The sequence below is a fragment of the Canis aureus genome, chromosome 16 (assembly GCF_053574225.1).
Source record: "Canis aureus isolate CA01 chromosome 16, VMU_Caureus_v.1.0, whole genome shotgun sequence".
In the NCBI taxonomy this organism is placed as follows: Eukaryota; Metazoa; Chordata; class Mammalia; order Carnivora; family Canidae; genus Canis; species Canis aureus.
The window spans coordinates 42,942,695-42,967,737 of record NC_135626.1 but is presented as its reverse complement, the minus strand read 5'-3'; the positions used below and the strand labels follow the sequence as shown (position 1 = coordinate 42,967,737).

At 57.4% G+C, this 25,043-nt stretch overlaps 1 protein-coding gene and 1 long non-coding RNA gene across 13 annotated transcripts; one reads left to right on the top strand and one right to left on the bottom strand.

The window, feature by feature from the left end:
- Positions 1-42: 42 nt before the first annotated feature.
- On the bottom strand, positions 43-25,043 carry FMNL1 (formin like 1). 8 transcript variants are annotated; one of them, XM_077853568.1, is made up of 28 exons: positions 24,869-25,043; positions 15,934-16,017; positions 14,298-14,411; positions 13,528-13,601; positions 13,049-13,132; positions 12,594-12,731; positions 12,309-12,326; positions 10,883-10,991; positions 10,097-10,173; positions 9,793-9,886; positions 8,794-8,868; positions 8,375-8,485; positions 7,108-7,257; positions 6,499-6,600; positions 6,094-6,364; positions 5,529-5,849; positions 5,218-5,342; positions 4,228-4,430; positions 3,512-3,746; positions 3,213-3,281; positions 2,436-2,516; positions 2,223-2,352; positions 1,942-2,105; positions 1,593-1,694; positions 1,379-1,474; positions 997-1,105; positions 742-840; positions 43-510 (listed from the first exon to the last, which is right to left on the bottom strand). In XM_077853568.1, the coding sequence occupies exons 1-27, from the start codon at positions 24,995-24,997 to the stop codon at positions 749-751; spliced, it is 3,357 nt and encodes a 1,118-aa protein (XP_077709694.1). In that variant the 5' UTR covers positions 24,998-25,043; the 3' UTR covers positions 43-510; positions 742-748. The 8 variants fall into 8 exon arrangements, with proteins under 8 accessions (XP_077709694.1, XP_077709696.1, XP_077709693.1 ...); XM_077853570.1 differs by lacking the exon at positions 742-840 and having other exon boundaries at positions 14,328-14,411; positions 24,869-25,042; XM_077853567.1 differs by lacking the exon at positions 742-840 and having other exon boundaries at positions 24,869-25,041.
- Positions 5,754-19,811, top strand: LOC144286740 (uncharacterized). 5 transcript variants are annotated; one of them, XR_013354668.1, is made up of 6 exons: positions 5,754-6,296; positions 6,547-6,617; positions 7,788-7,907; positions 9,178-17,571; positions 18,020-18,134; positions 18,798-19,811. It is a non-coding gene; the product is annotated as an uncharacterized LOC144286740 (long non-coding RNA). The 5 variants fall into 5 exon arrangements; XR_013354670.1 differs by having other exon boundaries at positions 18,020-18,925; positions 19,623-19,811; XR_013354669.1 differs by having other exon boundaries at positions 18,020-18,925; positions 19,615-19,811.

Genomic DNA, 25,043 nt, shown 5'->3' with positions numbered 1-25,043 from the left:
TAGGCTGCGTGTGGTGGGGCGGGCACAGAGCAGACACGCATCTTTTGCAAACATCTTTATTAATCTTGTATAAAAATAAGGTCCATGGAGAGTTCCCGGAGCTAAGGGTGGAGCACGAGGTTGCACTTTATAAGTTACAGGCCAGGCTCCGGCTGAGGCTAAGTATGGCTATTAGGGGGTGAAGGGTGCTGCAAGCAGCATTTGGGGGAGCAGCCTGCGATGCTGCACCTCCACCACGGCCCTGCGCCCCCCCCCATCCCCACACCCACCACCTGGGGTGGGCCCATCTCAGAAGGTGGCAGCGCCAGAGGGGGTCGCCCAGGCCCAGCCGAGCTGAGGGCCACCTTCCTTGGCCATGGCTTGCCACACCCCATCCCCCACTGAGTCCATCAGCAGAAACTGAAGGCTAGAGCGAGAGATCCGAGGTGACCTGAAGGGGGGGTCCCGGGGGGCGCCGGCGAGCACTTCTGCGGCCTGTGTCTGAGCGGATGTAGGGCTGATTCCGCAGATCTGGCAGCCAGGAGGAGAGACACTTACCCTTCAGAAGTCTGCCCCTGGGCTAGGTCCACAGCTCCAGGGCACAGACCTCAGCACTGTAGGGGCCGTGTTTATGTTTACCAGACCCTGCTCAAGCACACCCCAGCCATGTGTGGTCCCAGGGAGGGCAGCATGACCCAAGCCCCCGAGGGCCCCCAGGGTTGTGGGCAGCTTCTGGGGTCAGAGGCCAGGCTACCCAGGTACCTGGGGGCTAGAGAGGGATCTCTTCTCCCAGGCTGGCCTCACAGAGGAGCCTAGATGTCCGCTTGCCGGTGCGGGCCGTGAAGGGCACCGTCTTGAGCACTGACGGTTAGGATGGAGGAGGAGGGAAAGAAAGGGAAAAAAGACAGAAAAAAAAGCAAGAGGCAGTGAGGCAGCCAGACCCCTAGGGTGGGGGAAGAGGGAGGACAGCATTAGAAGGACAGACAGAGGCCAGGCCAGGTCCAGCCAAAGCCTCACCTGTGATGATATCTTCTATGGCGCCATCACGGTCACTCTCATAGATAAGTGGCTCCTTCTGCTGCTTCCGCTTCAGCTCAGAGATGAGGTCCATCTGCTGCCGCCGGGCCTTGGGTGGTGATGGGGAGGAGGAGTTGGTAATGGAAGGTGTGTAGCTCTAGCTCCAGAATCCCCTCTCCCCAGGCTACCAAACCCTAGAATATCTGCCTGCCTGGTCCCCCACAGCAGGCTGGAGAAGAAGGAAGCCATTCCCATCCCAGGTTCCTGAAGTACCATCCTCACCTTGGGCAAGGTCTATTCATAGAAAGGAGGGTGTGGAAAGGGGCCAGATCTTTGGGATGAGGATCCCTGCAAAGTGCCGAGCTCAGACACAACTGCCTACCTTGGGTGCTGGGGCTTCCTCTTTGCCCGGGGCGTCGGCACCTGCCTCCTGGGCTACTGCTTCCTTCTTCCACTGTTCCACCTCCTGCTCAGCTTTCTGAGGGGCCAAAGTGGGTCTCCATGAGGGGAGTCTTATCCAACCCTCAGAGAGAAGTGTCCCCTACCCCTCGCACTGCCCAAGTGGAGAGCCCAAAATGCCCACCAGACACACATACCTTGTAGGCCTTGATGAAACGGCTAAAGAGGGAAAAGAACATGGAGGGGGATGTGGTCTTGGGGTTCTCTCCGAAGTACTCTACCACAGATTCGTAGGCCTCCTGTGGGCAACAGCCTGTGAGACCCACCAGCACCCACCCCCCAGGAGTTCTGTGTGCCTTTAAGACCCTGGCCACTTCATCTCTGGCCACTTCATCTCTGCTCTGCCAGGCAGGTGGACCCCCTGCCTCATCCCCGACTGTGTCCCTGACCCTCCTGGCCTACATCCCCCACCACGGCCTTCTTCCCGGCCTACATCCCCCACCCCAGACTCCCCACCTTCAGCGCTCTTGGCCAGCCCTGGCCCACCTGAGCAGTCTTGCTGTCTGCCAGCAGTTTATCCATGGTGGGCGAGTTGGCCCTCAAGAACTCCTTGAGCACCATGCAGTCGTCCTGCCGCACAAACTCTCGCTGGGTCAACTCCAGGCCTCGCTGGAGGGAACGCACGTCCCCTAGGACGCTGTCCAAGGACACTGAGTGGGAGGGCAGGGCGGTATAGAGGCAGGGAATCAGAGAGGCCACATTCCCATGTCCCCTCCCCAGGGCGGAGCCCCTCACCCCACCCAAGGATGGGATACTTGCACCCCTACCTGACCCTGCCTTGTCCAAAAAGTGTAGGTCACTGTGGAAACCTGTGAGCTGTGGGTACTTCTCAGCAATGACCTTCACTAGGTAGTGCAACAGCGTCTGCTTGCGGTCGGTGGACTTCATCTCTAGCAGCTGTGTGCAGGCCAGTTGTAAGCCACAGGCCACCAGCTATTCCCCATCCCCCAGGCCAGGGAACCCCGCTTTGTGCCCCTCACCACATCCAGACTCTGGAGCCGGAAGCCATAGGCTGCTCCACGCTTGCTGCTGTTCATGTAGTTGCCAAAGGCCAGGACAATCTGGGAGAGGTAGGGGGAAGGAGTTCAGCAGGGTGGTGGGGCCCAGAGAACCCCCTGAAGTATGACCTGTGCAAATCAACGTGGCAAAGAGCAAGCCCCACATGCTCAGCCCGCTCAGCCCACACTGCATACCTCCTTGGACCTGTCAGGTCCATGGCCCATGTACATCACGTGTACATATCTGTATGCCTGGCACACCCTTTTTTTTTTTTTTTTTTTAAGATTTTTTAAGTGATCTCTACACCCAACATGAGGCTCAAACCTACAACCCTGAGATCAAAAGTCTCATGCTCAGGGTGCCTGGCTAGCTCAGTTGGAGGATCATACAACTCTTAATCTTGGGGTCAGGAGTTCAAGCCCTATATTTGGTGCAGAGATTTCTAAATAAATATGAATAAACTTAAAAAAAAAAAGTCACATAATAACTGAGCCAGCAAAATGCCCCCTAGCATACCTAATTTTGTCCTCTGCTATTCCTACCCAAAACTTCACTGCTGACCTCTCCTCAGCTGTGGTGTCACAGTCCAACAGCCATTTCTACTGGGTCCCAGATACTCCACCAGACTCCATTGGTTAGGTGCGGATGCTCTGCTAATCACACGGTGATCGCCAGAGAGGATCCCTCTCTCACAACCCAGAACAGGCAAGGAGTCATAGGTGGGCCCTACTTCCCAGACCCTTGCCCTGGGCTCTCACCTCCAGGATCTGGCGGAGTTTGTCAGAGGACTTGATGGACATTGAGGCTGCAATGATGGCATTCAGTTGCTGGGGGTGGGATTGGAGAGGCAAGATAAGTTTGGGGCAGGGTCGGGGGCAAGCCCGTGGGAGGCTCAAGGACTCCTAAATGCCCTCTGGGAGCCCAGGCTGCTGACTGCCTTCCGGCCTCCCCAACCTAGAGCACAGCGCCCTGCCTGCCCCGCCCACACCACTCAGCCTGCCCCGCCCACACCGCTCAGCCTGCCCCGCCCACACCGCTCTGCCTGCCCCGCCCACACCGGCATGAGCAGCTGGACAGTATCCGGAAAATTGCCCAGGAAGGTGAGCGTGGCCATGCGCTCCGGCAGGCGCGGGATGCGGCTGAAGCGTAGCATAAAGCGGTCCTCCTCTGACAGCTCCTCCATGGGTCGCTGCTCCTGCTCGAAGCGGGTGATCAGGCTGCGCTCGTACTCCGTGGGCAGGAAGCGGGTCAGCAGTTCCAGGAAGTCCAGGCCAAGGGCCTGTAGGTCATACCTGGTGGAAGGTGGTGGAAGATCAGATAGTTATCCTTCTACACCCACCAGATCTGGAGGGTAGGACTACCACCTCCCCTCACTTCCTCCACTGAATAAGTGAACTTCAGTATTCGCTATCTGCCAACAGCTCCAAGGATCAAGAGGTAGGACTCAGGGAAGTTGGGAGCTGCGAAGCCTGAGGTCCCTGTCATACATCAGTGACAGAAGCCCAGCTGTAAATGCCTGGGCCTGAGTGCCCACGGCTGGGCAAGGAGGCAGGGAGGAAATGGGAATGTCTCAGTCTGGGCATGACTCACAATATGGCCTCAGGTTTTTGGGCCTGAAAATGAGAAGCGATTCCCAGCTCTACCCCCTGACCAGGGTTAGCATGAAGCTTGATGGCCTCTGCCTCATAGCTGGGACTCTTTTACCAGATGCCTGATGACCCTGGCCTAGCGAAGGGGCTGGGCTACTCACAAGCACAGGGCAGAGGTACTCACATCTCGATGGCCTGGCAGATGCGGTCAGCCCCCAGGTTGCCCTTGCGCAAGGTGATGGCCAGGTTCTTGGCCCGGTTGGCCTCGATGAGAGTGGCCTTGCTGGGGGCCTTCTGGGCTGCCTTACCCTTGAGAGCACTGAGGTCCAGGCTGGGACCTTGGGACTTAGTCTTGAACTGTTCCTCAAAGTCACTCATGTCTAGCTCCTGAGGGCACAGGGAGAGAGGAGGTGGAGCTAGGCGGGCTGGGGTCTGATACCTTCCTGGCTGACCCACCTTTCCAGCCCTGACCACACCACCCACAGAGAAACAAACCAGTAACCCGGCTTGACCAGAGGCCCTGATGGGAGATACACAGGAAGAGCAGCACCTGACCCTGGGGACCCAGACTCCAAGCCCTTACAGCTGAAGGAAGAACTGAATTGCCAGGGCTAAAAAGGGGAAAGGGAAGGGCATTCCAGGCAGAAGGAACAGCATGAGCAATGGCTGGAGGCAAGAGAACACATCCTTTTTGGAAAGTTAAAAGCAGAATTAGGCTAGAGGCGCCTGACTTTGGCTCAGGTCATGATCTCAGGGTTCTGAGACTGAGCCACATGTTGGGCTCCATGCTAAACTTGGAGCCTGCTTAGGATTCTCTGTCTCCTTCTGTCCCCCTCACCCTACCCCACCCGGCTTTCTCTGAGATTAAAAAAGAGTTGAAGCCCTGGTTTTCTGTGTGGGTGGTGAGAAAGAAGCTTAAAAGGAAGAGAGAGAGGCCAGACATGCCCTCAAACAGTGAGGGGAAAAAAAGAAAACAGTGAGGGAGTTAGGAAAGCCTCCTGGGGAGTCCAGATATACTGCCTATCAGATACACTAATCCAGTTTAGCTTAACACCCATCCCCAGCCTCCATGCCCTCATCTGTACAAAGGGGTAGAGGAGATGACCTAGCACGATCCAGGCAAGTCCCCTCCTCCCCTGGCACCCACACTGGAAGCTAGGCAGGGCGTACTCACCTGCAGCACCTTCTCATCATTGAGCTCAGTGAAGACGGTGCCTGTGATCTGGCTGGGTTTCAGGGCCACCCAGTTTAGGAGTGGCATTCTGAACTTGGTCTGTATTGGTTTCTTGGCCTTTACTCCTGGGACATAGATGGAGTGGTGAGTGCTAGGGAGATGAGGGGGGCGGTGGCTGGAGAGACCCAGGGCCCAGAGAAGCCTGACAGGACAGGCAGAAGGCAAAAGGAGGCCCCCATACACAGGGTCCTGGAGGACACTGAGGTCGGGGCACCTCCATATCTCCCCCCAGCCCTGGACGTTCCACTCACCCGGGCCCATCTCTGGGCCGGACCCTCCAGGAGCATCAGAGGGACCTCCTGGAGGCGGTGGAGGCGGCGGAGGCACTGGTCCATCTGCACCGGGAGGCAGCGGTGGCGGCGGGGGTGGGGGCGGCAAGCCTCCCGGCAGCGGTGGGGGCGGGGGCGGGGGATCCGAGCTGCCAGGGATGGGTGAGGCCAGTGGGGGTGCTGAAGGCGGGGCTTCCTGCTGGGAGGAGGAGCTGGGAAGTGGGGGCGGTGGTGGTGGTGGTGGTGGTGGCGGCGGGGGTGCTGCTCCAGGAGCCGGCTCTGCCGAAGGTAGGAGATCTGAGCCTGGAGAGAACCCAGAACCCAAGAGAGGGGAAAGGGGGTGTCAAGTTCGGGGCCTGGGTGGTCTGCCCCCACCCCCTCCCCACACATGCGCACTGGGCCCACGCCTACCGTCCCACCGCCACCTGACCACGCCCACAACCCCGAGCCTACCTCTGCCTGCTCTCTCCGCAGAGACGTCCCGGGCTCCCCTTCCAGACCCTGGTTCCCCTGCTCCCACCCCGCCCAGCCTGAAGCTCCTGCGCACCTGGGCTGGGTGAGCCGGTGGGCACTCCTGAGGTGGGCACTCCTGGAGGAGTCAGGGCGTCATTGCCGCTCGGAGTTGCCACGGCGACGGGAAGGATCTCAATGGAGACGGCATCCCCGGGCCCCCGCAGGATGCGGATTAACCCCTTCTCCTCCAGCTCCTCCACCTTCAGCTCTAAGGCCGAGGGCCGCGCCGGCACGGAGGTAGGCACTTTCTCGGGCTCAGGAGGACGCCTGGAGGCGCCCATGGGGGTCGACTCGCTGAAGCGCTCCTGCGAGCCCCGGGGGAGGGGTCAGTGCCTACCAGCACGCCGGGCTCAGAGCCCCACCCTGCGGCCGCGGTAGGGGAGGTGTCCCTGCAGAAGCCCCCGCGGGTCGGCTCCGGGAAGCCGGGCCCCAGCCTCACCCTCAGGGTCTCCAACTCCTTCCGAGCCTGGCTTAGCTGCTTTTCCAGCTCGGCGATCTTGGCCATGGATTCGTTCTCCGCGTCCCGAAGCTTCTCCGTCAGCTGTGGCACAGCACATGGTGAGCTCCCACCCGCCGCTGGGCACTGGTGCCGCCGCTGAGGGGGCGGCAGCAGGCAGGCCTGCCTCCGGGGCTGGGGGAGGCTTCCGGATGCGCTTATTAGCACAGGGTGCCTGGCGGGTGGGCTAAGCCTGGAGCCGGAGCCAAGGAGGTGAGATCCTGAGGGCACTGACGTTCTCTCCGGAGGAGGAACCAAGGCACCGCTGAGGAGGGAGGCGGGCGGAGAGGGGCACCGGGCACCTCGTTACACCCAAGCCAGGTTTGGGCTCTGAGCGCAGGGAGAGGAGGCGCCTGCCTTCCTCCGAGGTCCAGCGCCCAGCGAACGCTCGTTGAGAAAGACACCACAGGATTCAAGATTTGGATTCAGGTCTAGGTCAGGGGCCCGGCAGACGATAACCCCCTATTCCCACGATAACCCCCTATTCCCACCCAGAACCAATGCCTGAGCCCAGTGGGGGGTGGGAGGGGCAGGTTCAGGAGCAGCTCTCACCAGGGCCACCTGCTCCTGCAGCTCCTCCATGTGCTCCAGCACAGCATTCTTGGTCTCGGTGTCCTCCAGCAGCGCACCCACATCAAAAACATTATCCAAGTACGCTTGAATCTGTACCAGCAGCTTGTCACTCTCTGTGAGCCGGAGCCTCTGTCCCCCAGACAGAAAGAGCAGGGTGGGGCCCAATGTAAGGGGTCTTTCCAGTACACACCCCCACCATCAGCATGAGATGGGGCCCGAGCCCCAGCCCGCTTTTTTTTATTTTTTATTGTTATAATTCACATGCCATAAAATTCATTATCTTAAAGCATATAATTCAGTAGCTTGTACTATATTCACAAGGCTGTGTGACCATCACTGCTGTCTTATTCCAGAACATTTTCATCCCTCTAGAAGAACCCCTGTACCTGTTAGCAGTCATTCCCTATTCTCTCCTCCCCCAACTGCTGGCAACTGCCAATCTACCTTCTGCCTCTGTGGACTTACCTCTTCTGGACATTCATATAAAGGAATCACGCGGTATTTAGATTTTTGTGTCTGGTTTCTTTCACTTAGCAAAATGCTCTTGAGGTTTATCCACATGGTAGCAGGTACCAGTACTTCATTCCTTTATATGGCTGACTAATATCCCCTTGTATGGTTGTATCACTCCAGCCAGCTTTTCACCTTTTGGCCTCTAGAAAGCCAGTCCCAAATGTCCTGCTCCTCCAAGAAGCCCCCCAAAGGAATCAGGGGACCTGCAGCTTCTCTGCTCAGGCTGGACCAGGAAGCACCAAGACCCTCGGTCTACCTTCCCCAGGGTAAGGAACTCCCCTATGACCTGGCTCCATCCAACATGAGCCAGCTCCCACTTTGGCCCCATATCTCTGTGCTCCCCATTGTGTGCTTGAGTCAGAACCTGTCTGAGAATGATGCTCCCAAAGCCAGACCCGGGGTGACCTAGAGCCTGTTCCAATGCCTGCAAGAATAGCTCCAGGGACAGTGGGCCTATTAAGTGGCAGAAAATGTCCTGCCTCATTCTGTTTATAGAGTCATCATTACCTTTATGAGTCTCTTGTTTTATAGATGGAAAAAAATGAGACTCCGAGAGAAGAAGAAACCTATCCAAAGTCGCATGGGCTTAGAAGCAGAGTCGGGATTTGAACCAGACCTGCCTGACCTCAATACCCAGGTTACTAACCACACAGCCCTACTCTGCAGCTGACGAGTGGTTAAGTCCCAGTGAGGGAGATGCAGGGAGTCCCAGTGAGAGGGATGCAGGGCTCACCTCCAAGTACAAGTCCAGGCCCAGGTGGGTGAACTCATATTGCAGGAAGACACGGAAGTTCATGTTCTCCACAGAGTGTACCACGATATTGATGAATTGCATGCAGGCCACCTGGGGAGCAGAGCCCATGGGCAGGTCTCTGGGCGGGAGTGCTGCATACCTTCTGTGCCCCATATACTCCCAAGTCTCTTCTCTTCCCCATTTCTCACTCCATTAACCCAGCTTTGTCCCTACCCATACTCTGCTCCCCCAACCCCCTCCCTCCAGCTTCCCTATCTCTGACGTCCACCCTTCCCCCACCCCCAAACCACTCAGTCCTCACAATTCACAGGAGCAGAGCCCAGAAGCCAGATACCCCAGCCCCCTGGCTGCTCCTTACACTGAAGGTGGCCAGGCCCAGCCTGGGCTCCCGAGCTCACCATGAAATCAATGTTGCTGTCTTCTTTCTGGAAATACTCCATCAGCTTCTCGAAGCGGTGCTGCTCCCCACACACCTGGGTGGGGAGAATGGCTGTCACTAGGGCCCAGTGACATACCTCCTAAGCCATTTGTAGCCACCACCTTTGTGCTTCTACAGGCTCCTCCACATTAAATCTGAGTCAGGCCATGTCGCTCTTCCACTCAAAACCTCCCCTCCCCTCCCTCTCCATCTCCCCCAGCCCTCCCTTCACTTACTACACTGGCCACACTGGTATCCTGGCACCTTCCCACCCCAGGGCCTTTGCACCTGCTGTTCCAGCTGCCTGCTGTTCCTGCTCTTAGTCAAGATTGCCACCACACCAAGCCTCTCACTTCCTTCACAGGCTTGCTCAAACTTCACCATCTCCATGAAGCTTCCCTGACCACCCTGCAACCCATTTCTCTTGTCCCTCCAGCGGCCTGGACTCAGTCTTCAGAGTGTTCACCATTTCAGACACACAACCTGCTCATTTTGTATACTGTATATTATTATCTGCCCTCCCTTGCCTTCTTTGTTTCTTTTGCTCACTGATGTATCCCAAGTGCTCAGTCTGTGCCTGATACATAGTAGGCACTCAACAAGTATTCATGAAAGAAATTAATGACCATATCCCACCCCTATGCATCATATTCTTATGCATCTACTTAGCCAGAGTCAGCAGACATGTATATATGCAACTCTGAGATGCATGGACCAAGTACACTTTGGATCTGGCCAGGCTGAGGGTCAGAGGTTCAGCAGACCTCCATAGTTGTCCCTATCACCCCAGACAGTGCCCTTATATGACCTAGCACCTTCCCTCCAAAGCTTCCCCATCCCAGATTATCTTCACCCTGTGCTCCCCAAATGCCCACCCAACACTCCCAGCTGTCCCCAGAAGAGGCCACAATTGCCAGCAACAGGCCTGCAAGCAGCACTAGAGAACAAGCACATGTTTGGGGTGGGGGGACTTCAGTACCTCCTTGAAGTTGTCAAAGGCCGCAAGGATGATATCATGCCCTCCCCGCACCAGACACACAGCTGCCAGTAGCTCCAGCACCAGAGCCTTGGTTCTAGGGACAGAAGGGCCAGTTTATTCCTTGAAAGCAGGCCCCTCAACAAGGGTGGGTGTGGGTCTGGCTGGGGGAGAACAGGGCAGCTGATGGGGAATAGGGGTGGAATAAGCCTGGTCAGTAGTCCTGAGAACTGGGGACCAGAGTAGGCAAGGGGTGAAGTGGCAGGATAATCTAGATGTGGAGAAAGGGGAGGGGCCCGGACCTCACCTTGGGTTCTTGTTGTTGAGGCTCAAAGCAATCTCATTGACACAGGCTGGGTGGGTCATGACAAGGCTGAAGCCAGACTGGGGATAGAAAGGAAAGGTCAGCTCCTCCAGGCAGACACCCAGGACTGCCAGCACTGCTAGCAGTGCCATTGTATTCTGGTCTCTCACTGTCTTCAAGCTTGGGAAGTTCTTTATACCCAACTATAGCCTTTTCTGTGGCTGCCAAAGCCTGGCCCCCATTTTTAAATAACTTTGTTCAAAAGCCAGTGTCAGGATTCAGCACCTCGGACACAGTGAGCCCTCAAAGGTCTGCTAAGTGAAGGAGCACTTGCCCCACCAGCCACTCCTCCAAACAAAGTAACCCAGAGCTGCTCTCCATGAGGGTGCTGTGTCCAGCCTTCCTTGGTGGGTGTGCCTAGGTCCCCACATTAGTCCCCACCAAAGCTTGGAAGTCACCATGGAAATGCTCTCCACAAGGTGGCGCTCACAGCCCCATGGGCTTCTCTTCCATCTTGGAAGGCCAACTCTGAACTCAGACTCCCTTGGTTCATGCCCCCAGTCATGTCCAGGGTACTCCAGAGGACCTGACCGGGAAGGGACAGAAATCTGGGCTTCCCTTCATGACTCAGTAGCCTCAAGACCCTCAATGGCCCCCATCCCCAGGGTTCTCCAATGGGGAACAGGGTCAGGGGACAGTCAGTCCCTGAACCTCAGCGGCGTAGACAGCTCCCAGTGAGGACAGGCCCAGCTCCCCAGGTCCCCCAGTGCCTTGTCCCCACTGACCAACCTGGTAGTTCATGATGGCACGCAAGCACATGATGCACACATGGACGTCATCCTTCTGGCTAACAATGCGAGAATTCCTCAGGGTCTTCCTGCTGTGGGCAGGGGTCAGCCTGGGTGGAGGAGGGAGGGGGAAGCTGGGATTAGAGTCCGACTCCCGGCTTCCCACCCCCACCCCACCCTCAGAAGGCACATTTGGAACATTAGGCCACTGATTCCCATCCACACAACCCAAGAGGCCAGCTGAGGGCAGGAAGGCTTCCTTGGTCCCTAGGCCTTGGGCCTGGCATGCTGCAAGGGAGTACGGAGAGGGTCAGGAAGGCAAAGACCCTTAACAGCAACTTGGCATCAAAAGGGTTGCTGTGTTGTGGTAGAGGCCCAAAGAGGGAAAACCACCAAAGCTTGGAAGTCACCACGGAAATGCTCTCCACAAGGTGGCGCTCACAGCCCCATGGGCTTCTCTTCCATCTTAGAAGGCCAACTCTGAACTCAGACTCCTTGGTTCAAACACCAGCTCACCGCTTCTGAGGCAAGTTTACATGTGCCTCAGTTTCCTCACTTGTAAAATAGGAATAGTAATAATAGTACCTTCCTGATCGGGTTTTGGGGACTATGAAATGAGCTTCGAACATTGTCTGATACATAGTAAGTGCTATGAGTGTCCCTGATAATTCTTTGCTAGAAAATATGGGATTTTTTTTTCATTGTGGCAGAACTGCCAATCAGGATTTCCACATCAGTGCCTCTTGACAATTTTATCACATTTCCAACAACACTGGGAAGCCCCACCTCCTCCTTCCATCTGCCACATCGTCCGTCTCCTGTCATTGCTCAAATATGCCTGAGTCTTTGTTCATGCTGTTCCTTCCACCTGGAATACCCCTCCTTGTCCCCATCACTGCCTGTAAAGCCTGTATCCATCTGTGAGACATAGATGCTATCTCTTCTAGAAAACCTTCCTGATGCCCCAGGAAGTAGCCACCTCCCCTTTCAGAGCTCCCAGTCACACCTCCATGATAGCCTGTCATACATTGTCCCCTTCTAGACCAAGGGCTCCCCAGGGCAGGGTGATCTGTCTCCTGAGCACCTGCCACCATGCCTGATGCATAGGAAACGCTAAAAAAAATCTGTTAAATGAATGAATGAATGAATGAATGAATGAATGAGCAAACAAAAAAAACATACTGCAAGAGTTTTGGGCTTAATATGAAGTTGGTCCCTTAGACCAAAGTGGGAAGGATGGAAGCCAGGGACCATGTGAGGTCCAGGGGTGTCTCCTTCTCTCTCCCCGCCTCCCAGCAGGATGTCCTGCATTAGGGTGGGGTGGCCTATCCGCAGCAGGTGAACCCAGGGGTGTCAACTGAACACCCTACCCCACCCCCACCCAGGGAGCCAACCAGGCATGCACCTGCCCCCAGGTGGCTACGTACCGGGGAGAGGGGGGGCACCTGGAGGCCGCACAGGAAAGAAGAGGGGGTTAGACAGGTACCAGGGAGGTCTTACCAACCCAGAAACACCATCCTCATCCCAGACCCACCCAGATTCCAGTTTCTAGATGCCATCCCTGGAAGGCTTCTTAGCACATCCATCTCCCAAGCCCTGCTTGAGGCCCTTACAGTGATCCTCAATGCCAGGCTGCCCCCTTCCACCACCCCCTGGTGCCTGGGGTAGGGCTGGGAGGGTGCAGCGGTCTAGGGGTGATGGGACCCACATACTTGATGGTCAGGTGGCGACTCTTGGGCTGTGGAGGCAAGGACGAGGGAGGACCCTTGCTGAGATCTTCCACCGACTGCTCCAGCGGCTTGCTTTTCTCTGAGCCAGGGACCCCATTGTCCGTACTCTCCATGTCATACCTGCAGGGGTTCAAGTGGGGTTGAAGGCCAATGCTGCAGGAGCACTTTAGGGAGGGGCAGGGGAAACTGAGGTACCATGCTAGTCAGAGGAGGGGGCCAGGGAATGACGGGACAGACAAGTAAGCCACCCAGGTCCCAGCTGGCCATCCCAGGCCACGTCCCTCTCTATCCGTGCAGGTCCTTAGAAAGGGGCATCACCCACTGTGAAGGGTGTGGTGTGTGTGAGCCCAGGGTGGATGCGGCCAGAGGAGTGGATGACAGGGAAATGTGGACCAGGGCTCTGAGGAGCAGCATGAGGGCTGGGGCAGGGGGCTTACGTGACGGAGCACTGGGCAAAGGCCAGGTACTCGAGGAGCACATCCAGGCCACGATTCTCCTCATTGAGGAACTCCTCCACCCACCTGCAGGGCACAGGGCTCCCTGAGTTCCAGCCAGTGGGGAGGTCCTGCCCAGAGTGGGCCCAGAACAGGCACAGCCAGGGCTCCAGGGCTGGCCTTCCCCTGGCAGGACACCAGCCAGCCCCAACCTCAGAAGAGCCAGTGGCACTAGAGGATGCCAGGGGGCTCAAGCAGGATCCAGAGCCCCACTGTGCCTTGAGGTGTGAGCAGAGGGTAGGCGGAGAGGAGGCAGGGAAGCTGCACTGGACAGCCAACCCAGAAGTGGCCCACGGGCACAGCCTATGCATGGGGGTTGGGGGGCAGGGAGGTGACAGCGGAGTAGCAAGAGGAAGCCCCAGGAACTACCTGGAGGCAGAACTCCCCCAGGCTCCAAAATGGAAATCTGAGCCCTTGCTCACCCAATGTGGTTTGTCCTCAGGGAGATCTCCAGCTCCCGCAGCACCTGTGTGGACTCCTGAACTCGCCTCTTAAACTGGGGACCAAGAACAGGAGAGTCTGGTGGGTGAAGCCTGGGGCCTCCCACAGTCCTGCTGAGCCCTGAGGCAGCAGCCAGCAGCCCCTGCCCTCCCCCTACGACTGGCCTTTCACGCTCAGCCTCCCCCACCACCTCCACACACCTGCCTGCAGGATAAGCATTCTCAGGCTCTGCGTAGCCCCATACACACAGACATGTGGCATACACACATACACGCACACGCACACAGCCAGCCACAGGGCACATGCACATTCATATATGAAGACCCTGGCCATGTACACACACATATGCATCCATACACAAGCACCCTGGATACACAGATAAGACACCATGCATTCATACGTGGACACATGAGGTACACACACACACACACACACACCCCACACCTATACATGAACCCAAGGGCACACAACCATATGTGGATACAAAAGTACATAGTATACATACATATCCACACACGGCCACACAGTGTGCACACACGCACGCACACACACAGTACAGTACACACAAGCAGACCTGTGGAAGCACACGCAGGGATGCAGAGGTGCCTGCCCAGGGCCCTCTCAGTCCCCTGGAAACATATACACACACTCATACACAAGCCCACCAAAGAGTTTATTCACATGGTTACTCTGGCTGCCCAGAGCTTAGAAGGGGTGGTGGTGGGGCAGAGAAAAAGGGGGAGACATATACCCCCAAGTTAGACATCCAGTCCGCTGCTACCTTTCGGCTGACCCCACCCGTTTCCACGTAGCTTCTCAGCTTCTGGATGTAGGCCGCTGGAGGGTTCTTGACCTGAAACCGCTCCTGGGAAAATGGAACAGGGTGTCCAGGGAACCAGCCAGAGCTACCTCAGGCTGAAGGACCAGCCCTCGCCCCGGAATCCCTTTCTCAGCTCTGACCCCAGGTCCTAGGCTATCTTAAGACCCCTCTGAAATACCAAAGATCTAACCAAGTCACCTGCCAGGCCACTTTAAAAGACCCGAGTCCCGGACCTCTGCTCCCCACTATGGCCTCACAAGCCACAGCCCTAGCACAGTCCTGAGGGGTAGTTTGGAGGTATCACTTCTACCCCACACCCCACCCTGGTGGCGGGGGCAGGGGGGGTTGAGTAGAGGGTCTCAGACCTGCCAGTAGGTGGCACCTTCCCAGCTCCCCTGCCCTCCCCAGGCTGCACACCTATCCACCCTGGATCACACACCTGCCTTCCCCGGGTCACACACCTGCCCACCCTGGGCCACACACTAGCCCCGAGCTGCACTGGAAGGTACCTGTGCATGTGTTTGCTCATCTTCCGTGCTCAACAGAGCAACCCCTAACTCCCCTGCCTCCCCCAGGACTCCGATAGCCACTCACACAGAGAAGCAGGGGCCATATCAGAGGGCCCTACCCAGAGGAGCTCCCATCCTTCCCAACCCAGATCCCTCAGCTATGCCCAGCCACCCTCCTCAACATCCCACTTCTCCCAGGCCTCTGAGCCCCCAACCTGAAATGCCAGGTCAAGTAGCAGGGATCCCTACCACAGCCCCAAAGCCTCTAAAAGCAGCTCACCGCCCTCCCTCCACGGCCCAGCCTTTACCCCCCCAGACTCCTGCACAGCCGGCTCATCCCATTCTGGTCCATTAGCAAGAGTCAAAGGCCCAGCCTTGGCTCCCAGGGGAGGCTCCTTGCTCCCCAACTCCCCACCCCCAGCCTCCCTCCCTCACTGAATCACTGCAGCAGCCAGGCCCCACCCTGGCCCAGCACTGGGAGAGGGGTCTTCCTTGCTACCACGGACAGCAGCCCTAGAAGCTGCAGAGACAGGGCACCCAGTGGGCCATGAAGGTGGCAAACCCAGGTGCCTAACTAAGCACCAGGAGACAAGGATTCTGGTTCTTGCTCTGCCGCTTGGTTACTGGTTACCTTCGGGTGGTTGCTTGGTTGACAGTAGCTCCTCTGAGGCCAAGGAAAAGAAAGACAGGGACCCTGCCCCTTCCTTCACACCTCCCATGAAGTCAAAGATGCCCCCTCTTCCCCAGTCCAGAGCAGGAGGGTCAACAGAGGCTGCTCCAAAAAGCTTAGCAAGGAGGGTGGTGACACGCCCCAGCTGCATTGGCCAGCACCCTGCACTAGCCCCTGCCAGCTCTGCCGAGGGCAGACCCAGCCCTGCCAGGGACTCATAAGGTCCCTGGGGAGGCCCATGTCCACGAGATGGAGATCCTAGAGTCTTGAAGATACCCCTAGCCCCCTCTGCAGGTGCTACACAGGCCTCTGGCAGGGTCCCCTCTCCTGCCGGCCCTAGCCTGGCCAGGGCAGGGCACCCTGATGCCAGAAGGGGCCTGGTACCTACCTGGTCACAAATGAGCTCCCACTTCTTCTCATTGTCATACTGGCTCAGCAGCTGCACTTTGTCCGGCGGCAAGTTCATGCAGTTCTGGGGGAAGGGAGGACAAGGTCAAGACTCTGAGCCCGAGCCCAGTGTGAGGGGCAAGACATGGGCATTTTCAGAGAAGCCACAAGGGGTCAGCTCCCTAGGAGACCTGTCATACACATGACACCTGTCACCCTCTCACCTGGGAGATAAGCGTCAGCTGATGAGAAAACTGAGGCCCAAAGGTAGAGCACCTTGGCCTAGGCCCCAAAGCTAGAAAGTGACACTGGGATTTGACTCGGAGTCAGCCTGACCCCGGGGCCTGGGCTCTGTCATCCATACACCACCTCCCTGACACATCTGCCATGATGGTAAGAGCGTGGGGTCTCAACCTAACTTCCTGGGGCCTCTGGCTCCTCTGGACTCACTTCCCCACGTGCAATGAGGGGGTATCATCTCTTCTTCCATTTGGGTGGGAAGCTAACAGGATCCACCTCCAGCCAGGCCCAAGTGCAGCCAGGCTCGGACTGGACCCCCTTCTTGCATGCCCCCAAACACCACGTGGACTATCACTGTAGCCTAGGGCACCAGTGTCTCACAAACACCAGAAAACCTCTTGCAAGCATGGCAATGGCAATCTCCTCCTCATCCCTCCCTTGCCCCATCCCTCCTCATTACTTCTGGAAGGAGGAGACCGGGACAAGCCAAGGGAACTTTTCAGGCAGGGAATTCCAAGCAGGTGCGTCATGGCTGCAGGGGCCAGGGGGATTCCTGGGGAAGGTCACCCAGCCACAGGAACTGGGGACAGCCGCTGACATGCTAGGTCTGTGGTGCTGGTAGCCCAGGCTGGGACTCCCCTCAAGAGCTAAGAAAGGTCAGCATCGTTCTGCCTGGTCCTCCTCCCCCTCACAGGGCAGTTATAGGGTCCTGCCCAGTGCTGCTCGCACACGGGGATCCCTGCCCCCCTCCCCGAACTTGACTTGTCTTCCTGATAGACACAGTAGATGATGCCAGTCTACCCCAATTCGGCAAACCTCAGGTCAAAAGAAGATCTACTATGTGTTAGGCCCCAAAAGACAGTTCTTGCCCTCAAGGAGTTCCATCCCTGCTGGGGACGTGGGAGTGCCCAGGGATCCCCAGCCCAGAGTCAAAAGGCCCCTGTCACCAGCTCTGGAGGCTCAGTCTACAAGTCCTCAGTCACATGAGCCTGAAAGGAGGCCACAGCTGGAGCACAGAGGGGCCACACCCACCCAAGGCTCCTCAGCCAGCTTCCTCTCTGGGGTGCTGGGCCTAGTTCTGGGGCTCTGGCCAGACCTCACCCCAAAAAAATCACTGCCTTGGGTCAGTCCCAGACAACAGGAAGCTGGGTGCTCTCAGCCCCCATTGCCCAAGCTTTCCGGCTAGAGCCCCACTTGAGAGGTGAAACTGGCTACCCACCAGGCCCCCCAGGCCAGCTGGCAATGGGGCTACGTCATTCTTCTCCCCATTGTGAAAGCTAGCCCCTGGATTAAGGAAACCGCTGCTGTCTCCTCTGCTGCACTCCCCCAAGCTGCCAATAGCCAGCCCGGCTCGTGCCACCACAGGCCAGACTGCCCAGGCAGGGCCCTTGGAACTGGGGTAAGGCCTCCATTGGACCTGGACCATTCTCGATCCCTGTCTCCCTCTCCCTCTCTCTCTCTCTCTCTCTCTCTCTCTCTCTCTCGCTGTCTCACGGTCTCTCTCTCCCCTTGTTCTCTCCTGCTCCATCCTCATCCCACAGAGACGGGGGGTGGGGGGGTGGCACGGGGCAGAGGGGGGAAGGCCAGGGCAAAGTAGGAAGTGGGGAGGCAGCCAATGCCAGGGAAACTGAGCGCTGGCCAACACAGGAGAGAGGCTGTGGCGGGGAAGGAGAGTGAGGAGTGAGGGGGATGGCTGAGCCCCAGCAACTGAGCCTTCCAGGAGACAGCTGCTTCCTAACATGGGTCTTCCTGGGGCCTCACTGACCCCAGGGCCCTGTCTGGCTCCCTGAACAGCCCCAGTGGCACTTCTAGAAGCAGCAACTAATCATAATAATGACCTCCCACAGATGGGGTACCCGCCATCTCTGCCTGGACGCTCACCACGCCTGGCACCGCGCTGAGCCCTCCACTCGGGGGACTGCCCCAATCACCCCAACCAGCACCAGCAGTCCCATCATACAGGTGCAAGTACAGATTAATGACCTGCCCAAGGTTACAGAGCCCGGAAGCAGGGAGCCAGACTGGCTTTGAGCCCAGCGCTGACTCTGAACCCACTCCCACGGGCCACCCCACAGTTATTACTGGGGAGGGGGCAGCCTCTGCTGTGGGGTCCATCATCCCAACAGCGGTGGAGGGAGGGCACTCCTCCGCCCCTTCCCCACCTGGGTGTGCTCAAGCCCCGGGGCTGCGCCAGCCTGCCAGACAGGCTAAATTTAGGCTCAGAAATCAGAAATAGCTCTGACAGCGCTGAGCGCTAATTAGCAGCTGTTCCTCCGCTGTGCCCACCGATGAGCCAGGGACCCTAAGGAGCGAGGGAGGAAGCAGAGAATGCCACTCACCCAGGGTGGAGTGACGTGCTCCCGGAAACCAGGACCACAGGCCCAGGGTCCCCAGCAAGGGGGTGGCAGCAGGGGGACAAGCAGCAGGTGGGCTGGCGGGGCCCAAATAGGCGAGTCCAGGTGAGGGGAGGAGAAACACTTGCCTCCTGGGAGGGGACATGGCTGGAGGAAGAAGCTGCGCTGGCTTCAAGGGACCCAGCTTCTGAGCCCACCTAGCCAACTGTCTCCCAAACCCCTCAGCCTCCTTCTCCATAAAACAGGCACACTTCCCCCCTCTGCCTTGCAGCTCTCAGAGCTCCTGGAAATACCCAGCAAGAAGCTGTGTTTTGATGTAATAATACTCTTCAGTGATGCACACTGTGAAGAGGCATTTCACAGATTGGGAGTTGGGGGGAGCCCACTGAAGACCCCAAGGTGAGGGATGAGGTGATGAGCAGAAGTGTGTAAGACATCCAGATAACATGGACCGGTCTCTGAGGCCAAAAATGAGCTGACCTTTCAGCCCCCCATTCCCAGCTGCCCTCGATGCTCTGGGTCAGAGGAAGAGGGGAAAAGATCCATCTTTGAGAGTGTGGCCAAGAAAAGGAGCTGATTCCCCAATCTTTCTATTAGAACATGTGGGGATCATTCTCCGTCCCTGCCCCTACCTCTCCAGGCACAAGAGGAACCTCTTGCCTTGCTCACCCAAGACCAGCCCCTTGCAAGCACAGCCTGACCCACTCTCTCCCAAATGCTGATATCTGGAGAGGTGTCCCTGGAGGCAGAGGGGCTCCAGTCTGTATTTGGACACAGCCACACCCTCTGGTTTCACTTTCAGCTTAAGCTCAGACTATGTCCCAACCCACCTGCCCACCCTCTCCTCATGACATCTGGTCCTTTGAGTCCCCAGATGCCCTTAAACTAGAGTTCCAAGCCCAGGCTCAGACCAGCCCTATGGGGGCTCCACAGCCTGATGAGCCCAGAAGCCAGGAGGTGTCCCCCACTTCCCCATCCTTCCCTCTTCCACCCACCTTTCCATGGCCTCAACCTTTGGGGGCGGGGTGTGTGTGTGTGTGTGTGTGTGTGTGTGTGTGTGTTTAAGATTTTATTTATTTGTTCATGAGAAACACAGAGAGACACAGGCAGAGGGAGAAGCATGCTCCTTGCAGGGAACCCAATGCGGGACTGGATCCTCAGACTGGGATCACTCCCTGAGCTGAAGACAGATGCTCAACCACTGAGCCGCCAGGCATCCCTCAACCTTGGTTTTAGAGCTTTCAGTGTATCTCCAAAAACAATAAACTTTTTCCACGTTTTAAAATTCCAGTATATAGGTTTTTCTGGGGCTGCCATAGGCAATCCCAGACTTAGAGGAGGGTCTGGGGTGACTGGCCCTGGGATTAGGAGCTAAGAACCCCCAAAAGCTCACAGCTTCTCCCCTCGGGGTGGAATGGTACCCATGGCAGGGACAAGGACAAGCCAGGTGGAAGCCAGGGCAGCAGGCACTGCCCATTCAATCCACAATGGTTGGGGAATTACAGTAACAATGATAGATATTCCCCAAACGTTCACTCTGCGTTAAGTGCAATTCCTAGTGCTTTTTATCTACTGACTAATTTAAACCTCATAAAAGGGACATCTGGGTGGCTCAGAGGTTAAGCATCTGCCTTCGGCCCAAGGCATGATCCTGGAGTCCCAGGATCGAGTCCCACATCAGGATCCCTGCATGGAGTCTGCTTCTCCCTCTGCCTGTGTCTCTGTCTCTCTCTCATGAATAAATAAATAAAATCTTTAAAAATTTAAAAAAACTCAAAAAGAAGCTTACACAGTAAACACTATTGTGATCCCCATTTCACAAATGGGAAACTGAGGCACAGAGCAAGTAAGTCACTTGCCCAAGCTGACCTGGCTGGCAAGCAGGTGAGAAGACTCAGTTTCCTTGGAAGAAAGAGCACTGGAGACAGGGAAAAATGTAGGTCCTAAGCCCCCAGGGGTCTTCTGCAGACAGCCTGGCCCCAGTACCCCCGTCTGAGGAACCAGGAACAGCCAGCCCCATTTCCTGCCACCCAGCACCCTACGCTTCCTGTTGTTGCCCACACCGAGCTCTTACTCACTGGGGAACCCCCCCCCCAGTACACCGTCTCTCAGAGGGAAGTGGAGGCCTCCCCACCCCCTCCCCATGTGCACACAGCTACCGTTAGCACCACTGCCCCACCCTCCAGGAGAGGTGGGCCCTCCCTCTGGTGGTTTCCGGCCAAGGCAGTTTTCGGTCTAGGCCTCGCTGTTGCTGACCTGCGTGATGGCAGCGAAGGCAGCCTGGCCTATGAGGGCTGAAGTTGGTAAACTTGGTTGGTCTCGGTAACGGAGATGGGAAGAGGGGAAAGGCACAGTCTGGAGGGCCTAGAAGGCCTCCGGTATGCAGAGGATCCTATCCACTCCCAACATCATCCCCTTCCTCACAGTCGGGGAGAGTTTCTGGAGCACTTGCTCTATGTCAGGGCAAACTCAATCTTTCCACAATCCTAGGAGGCCAGCATATGCCGGTAGCATTCTCTCTCTACATGTGGGGAAAATTGAAGTTCAGAGAGGTTAAGGAGCTTGCTCAAGGTCACACAGGTAATAAGTGGCAAAGACAAAACCCAATTCCCACAACAGAATGACCCCGAAGCTCAGGAAGCTACTCTGCCTTTCCCATTAATAACCCTTGCCCCTCCCAGAGGCAGGCAGGCCTGAGCCACCTTCCAGGGCTCCATGTTCCCAGGAAAAATGCAGAGGTAGCCCCCAGAGCAGCCCCACCTGCTCCTGCCCATCTCACCCAGGTCCTTGCCAATTGGCCCCAGATGTCCCTGTGAATCATGCCTACCACATCCCTGGGTTTCCGGGGTCAGCACGTGCCAGCCCTGCCTGCTAAGAATGTCAACCCACAGTTCCTTCCCAGCCCAACATCTGCCCACATGGCCACGGCACCATTGAGATCCTCCATGTAAGACACCCCACCCCAGAGATAAGAGGTACAGGGCCTGAGTGCCCCTACAGCTACATGTCCCCAACTTCATCTGTCTCATCCCAGAGAAGGGCACTGGCCAACAGAATGGAGTCTACCTCTGCTCTTCAGGGAAGGGGTCCAGATGAAAGCAGGACTCCCAGGATCTGACCTCCCCATATAGCCTCACCAAATGTCTACATCCCTGGGCACATGCTGAGGGCCACCCAGGGTGCAAGGCCCATTGGGCAAACTCGTCTCCAGCTGGTTTGGCCTCCGCGTGGATCAGCATCACTCTCAGCCTCGAGCACCACATCCAGGCAACTTCCCCTAGTCCTCGAGTCCCAAGGTTACAGGCTCCTCCCTGACCAGACAGATCAGAGGTGTCCTACGCTCAGCCGCTGTAAGCATGGAACTTCTGGAAGGCCAGGAAAGAGTGCCTTGTTCATCCCAAGCGCCAACCCTTATAGGGAAAAGTCTACAAGGGAGACACAAGCCTTGGGCATGGCATAGGAGAGGCGAGAGCGTGGAGCCTGGCAGGCTAGTTTTCCCACCATGACAGCAGGCCCATGTCGCTGGGCAGCCATCGCTCCTCTGCTGTTGCTAAGGCAGCAGTAGGAAACCCTGGCTCAACCTGCTTTCTTCCCACCTCCATTTTAAGCAGGGGCACCTGTCTCTCTCACAGCCTCCTTGGAATGGTAGTGCCCCATCACCCACCCTTGCATGGCAGAAAGGCCACTATAGGAAAAGGGGGAGCAGGCTCCCTCTCCTACCTGGCTGTGGGCCTTGGTGGGGGTGCTCTCCACCCACAGGATGGGTCCCACAGCCAGGAGCCAAGGACTGGTTTTGGGTCTCAGGATCCTATTCCCCACCAGGAACCAAAGGGCTGAGATTAAGCAAAAGGAAGAGGGGCGCCTGGGTGGCTCAGCCGGTTACATGTCTGCCTTCCACTCAGGTGGTGATCTCAGGGTCCTGGGATGGAGCCCTACATTGGGCTCCCTGCTCAGCGGGGGAGTCTGCTTCTCCCTCTCTCCAGCCCCCACTCATGCTTTCTCTGGCTATCTCTGTCTCTGTCAAATAAATAAATAAAATCTTTTTTAAAAAGAATAGCAAAAGGAAGGGCTTCCCTGGGGCCATGTGACAACATCTGAAGGGGCTATGCTTTTCCCATCAAGAATCAGAGATTCCTGGGGGTGGGGGGCCCATCACTCTCAGCAGTCTGAGGCTCTTCTCCTCTTAGACATTCACTACAGACAGGACTCCCCTCTGGCCAGGAGGCAGTGCTGATGGAGGCACGCCCTGCGATACTGGTTGCCAGGCCTGTGGGTTTAGCCAAAGACGTAGCCCAGGCAGCTGCAGGCAGGGGCCAAAGCTGTCATGCCAGGGCGGGGCTCATGTCCCTGTTGGTGGGGAGGGAGGGGAGCCAGGTTCTTGGCTGAGCGACCTTGGATGGGGTGTGTTCTGCTCACATAGGACAAGGGACAGGCTGATCCCTCCCAGAAAGAAGGCCAAGAGTAGAAACACACTGGGGTTTCTGTGGGCTAGGGTGGAAAGCTGAGCCCCAATGGGTGCTGCTGCCCTAGATTTCTACCTAACTCCCCCCTAAGACCCAGCTCGGGCCCTCTGCCTTGCATGCCCCGGTACTCAGGGACTCCCAGTGGTGGTTAGTATCAGACTCAGCCAATCAGAGCTAAGGCCAAAACACAAGCAGGGCAATCAAGAAGTACACATGCATCAAAACCTCACCATTTGACTTTTGGATTTCCCACTGGTCTGAATTATTCACACAGCTCCTCCCCATTAGAATGTGTTTAACTGGGGCCGGTACTTCACCCTGCCAGTCTGTCACACCCCTGTCCACAGACACACAGTTGTGGGGAAAGACAGACTCATATCCCCCACCATCAGCCTGGCCAGAGTCCAGGGATCCACCACCAACTCAGGCTCCCCAGATGGCCCCCCAGAGACCAACTTTCCTCATTCTGCCCCTCCCCCACCTGCTCAGCTCAGCTTTGCCAGGCCATGGGTTTGAGGAAGGGAAAGCAGGTGGACAGATGGGGGTAATCAGCACCTGGCCAGGTGTGAGGTGTCCCTCAGAGTCTCTCCCTCTCCCCTAATCAAGCAAGGTGCCTTCAAAAGGATAGACCAGACCTCACCCCACCCAAAACTCCTCCAAACCCCTCCTAGTCTTCCTTCTGGGAGGGGGCAGCCAAGATTTCTAGGAACTCTTATGAGGGGCCATGCAGAGGATCTGGCAGGTACAGTCCAATGACCGGCAAGGGAGGGGAAATGATGCCAAGGAGGTGGAGGGGACAAAGAATTGAGCACTGCCACCAGCCAGGCTTGCTCTACTGCCTGTGCCTCCCCTGGGCCTTCACCCTCAGACCTGCAGTGCCAGCCTGCTTAGACTCGGAAGTGCCCCCGGGAAAAAGCACGGCCTCATTCGCCTGTCATCCAGAGTCCAGCAAGGGAGCTGACAGCAGACAGGCCACCAGGCAATTAGAGAAGGGAGCCTGGGACGGGGCTGATGTAGGGAGAGGGAAGTGAAAATGAGTGGCCCTTCCCCCTCCCTACTTCTGCCTCCCACCGAGTCTTGGGGAGCCCTGATTTTGCTCTAGAGCCCCTCCCCAAACACATCCTGACTGCTTCCAGGCTCAGCCGCAGCTGATGGCTCTCTCCCCAGGGGCCAAGTCTCCAAGACCCCCCCCCCCATTCCTCCAGCAGGTGATAGTGGGGAAGGGAGGGGGTGCTCCCAGACTTTTGCACCATACCAAGCCAGAGTGGACCAACCCATCCCGACCCTCCTAACCTTAATCCCTTCAGTGGGCTGGAGGATATGCCCCAGATAATAACCCACAGACAATCTCTCCTGGACATGTAGTGGGTGAGAAACAGACACTCCCCTCCGTCTGCATGATCCGAGAACCCAGCTCCCAGCAGCCCAGGCACCATCGAATTAGGAGCAAACACCTAAATGCAGTCTCCAGCTCCCAGGACATGAAAATGTAACCCTTCCACCTTGGCCCCGAGACACTAGCAGATGCTCCTGACCGCCCGGTGGGTGGGCCTCATGCAGTGCGGAAGGGGCTGCTCCAGGACCCCTTTTTGCGTGCTGGGCTCCCAACTTCCTGCAGGACATTTTCGTTGAGACCTTTAGACCCAGGAGCGCTGGGGAAGGGGGTGTCTCGGGGAGGCAGACCCGGCGACTGCAGAACAAAGTTTTGGGGGGAGAGTGCTAAGTCACTCCGAGAAGCAGCCACTGTCATTCCCACGTCCTGTAGGGGCGGCCACCGGGCCGGGGATCTCCAAGCGGTACCCGAGCCCCCGGGGCGGGGACGCGTGCCGAGCCCCTGCCGCCCCCCGCCCGCGCCCCGCGCGCGCCGGGCCGCACTCACCAGAACCCGGTTGAACCTCTCCTCCAGCTCCCCGGCCGCGGGCATCGGCTGCTTGGGCGCCGCGGGCTGCTTGGGGGACGGCGCGGCGGGGCCCGCGGGCTGCTCCGCGCTGCCGGCCGCGTTGCCCATGGTGGTCCCCACCCAGTCGGCCAGGCGCCTCCAGCCTCGGAAATCC

Excerpts from the sequence above, each read along its gene's own strand:
- FMNL1 (XM_077853567.1), bottom strand. The coding sequence starts at position 24,997 with ATGGGCAACGCGGCCGGCAGCGCGGAGCAGCCCGCGGGCCCCGCCGCG. Across the intron at positions 3,282-3,511 it reads CTGTCCAGCTGCTCATGCCG|CAACTGAATGCCATCATTGC; the intron begins GTGTGGGCGGGG and ends TCCCACCCCCAG. Across the intron at positions 1,475-1,592 it reads GTTTCATCAAGGCCTACAAG|AAAGCTGAGCAGGAGGTGGA; the intron begins GTATGTGTGTCT and ends TTGGCCCCTCAG.